The 2,335-nt window shown below is 38.8% G+C and overlaps 1 protein-coding gene across 1 annotated transcript; it reads right to left on the reverse strand.

Annotated features, from left to right (window-relative positions):
* Positions 1-781: 781 nt before the first annotated feature.
* Positions 782-1,630, reverse strand: LOC134714408 (uncharacterized). The gene has a single exon (XM_063575648.1). It carries the CDS (start codon positions 1,628-1,630, stop codon positions 782-784), a length of 849 nt encoding a protein of 282 aa, XP_063431718.1.
* Positions 1,631-2,335: the final 705 nt, after the last annotated feature.

Raw genomic sequence — 2,335 nt, forward strand, 5'->3', positions numbered from 1 at the left:
CAGAGAGTGTACTTGTACGTAAATGTTCCCGACTAGAACCTTGGAGGCAAATTTCCTATATCTGAGCAGATCCAAACTTTCTAACTCTAATCCTCCATACAGATGAAGGAATATTTCCTCTCCCGCTTTTGCTATTTCGTTATGACTTGAGTCGTTCAAAAATGTCATAGCTTTCTCTTGCAGGTACTGAGATGACATGAACTTTTTCAAAACTGCACCCTTTCCGTGTCCAAATATATGTGACACGGTGTCACAGCCAGTGAATGCATGAATTACAGGCAAAATGTTGCATATAGTCTTCCCTAATGTTTCCTTTGTTTTCTTTATGTCCCATATTCGTATTCTGAGGGTGTTTTGTTTAGGCTCAGATTTGAAGTAAATGTTATGATGATCGGATTGTGACCTGGAACAGAGTATCACTAGCAAATCGGTGTCTTCTCCAATCACTATTACCTGGCTATGTTGTGAATGTTGTACAGCTGTCTGAACGATGGTTACATCAGCATCATCTGGCGCATATACTACTTTATAATTGCTATCTTCTAATTTCAAGCTAAGCATTTTAATAAATCTCTGTTTGTTATATGAATTTGACAAGAAAACCTCCTTTTTCGACCTACATGGCATATCATCAGTGAATTCCACCTTTGGAGCCAAGATTCCCTTTGTACGGCGCACATGTGTTACATCTTTTAATGTTGGTGTATCGGGGTAACCATCAAAAACGATGGTTGCATCTGCATAATGTTTGATGACATATTGAACATAGGACTCACAAATGCTACTGAAAGTCTGTCCCTTTACCCGGTATGCGGTGTATTAGCGATCCACCATCTAAAACATACTTAACATGTTCTGTGTTTATTTCTGTAGTTTCACCTTTTACCAAATTCCAAATTGAGTCAGAAAGAACAGATTTACGTGCTTCTCTTGGGAGTCCGTTGTTATCGAAAAGGGAAGAAGGAACGCTACAAAGCTCATATTGGAAGATGACAGATATGTCGTCGAAAAGCGTATTTGCAACTGCCGTGCATCGTTGAAACAATAATTGTGGGTCCACCTCTACAAGTTCACCATCTATTTTGACGCTTGTTTTGTTGCCAAGTGTAATAATCTGTTGTTTTTTACGGAAGGTATAGTCCATTATGTTTTTCCCTACTAAAGACTGTATAATTCCTTTCCCAACTTCTTCTGCTCTATCTGCATTTACAGAACTGTCTGCTGTAATACCATTTTCAATGTTCCGTAGGGAATCATCCCCTTTAAATGGGTCCCGATCTTTTATGAAAGAAAGAACAGTTAGTATGTCATCCTTATCTCGTTTTTGTCTAGCCTGAGATTCTTCTTTGTGTTGCTCACTTGTGTGATATCCTATACCTGTTAGATCTTGCACAGCTTGGTTCATTTCTCCACATGCTGGCATCGACAACAACCATTGTGACCTCTGAACATCACCCATACCACGACCTCTTGTTAGACCTCCTGCAGTTTTTACACTTCGCATAAGTACTTGCTCGATCATTAAATCGGAGGACAGTCCAGCCCAATACCTTTCGCTTCTACGCATGACGTGATGCCCTTTTTGAAATGCTGCAAATACTTCTGGATGATCTTTTGGTAGTTGTTGCATTTTCATCAAATATACATAAGCAGATTTTGTGTACAAATTGTGACCTGAAGCTGCTAGATAAGGTAACATTGCACTTATAGCGTCCAAATGCAAGTTCCAATCACCTGTCCTTTCAGCTTTAATGAATTTTCTCTCAGAATTTGTACCATTGTTATGTACTGGATCCAAAGCTTTGATGTTCTATTTTTCTTCTTTGACTCAAGTTGTGTAACCATAGTATTCTCTATTGTTTCCAAAATTGTACTGTTACATGCCTCAGATGTTGTAATGTCTCCTTCCAATAACTCTGTATGTAAATCAGCTGCTTTATGTAGTATTTCACTTCTGTTTTCGTTAACTTGATCTAATTCATCATCCTCTTGCCCAGGGATCTGAATGCCAAAAATATCGGATGTCAAAATGCAGTGTAAAGCTGTGTCAATAAGCATGTGTGCTCTTAATGCACGTGCTACTGCTTTGCCGTTGAGTATGTGTGAGACAGCATTTGGAGCGTAGATCAGTTCAAGAATTTCTTGAATCCCAGAGTTATTCATAATATGACCAATACTTCCAAGAAAACTCATTTCTGTATGAAAACCGCCTAACCTCAAGACTAGTGACTTCAGTTGACTGTTTGGTTCCTCATTTTGCACAATGGTCAGTGCTTTCCAATATAGTGGTTGGTCGAATGTTAGTACAGGTGATATATCATATCGAGTTGCTAGA

Source organism: Mytilus trossulus, chromosome 4 (genome assembly GCF_036588685.1).
Source record: "Mytilus trossulus isolate FHL-02 chromosome 4, PNRI_Mtr1.1.1.hap1, whole genome shotgun sequence".
NCBI classification, from domain to species: domain Eukaryota; kingdom Metazoa; phylum Mollusca; class Bivalvia; order Mytilida; family Mytilidae; genus Mytilus; species Mytilus trossulus.

Coding starts and splice junctions, on each gene's coding strand:
- LOC134714408 (XM_063575648.1), bottom strand. CDS start 1,630: ATGCAACAACTACCAAAAGATCATCCAGAAGTATTTGCAGCATTTCAA.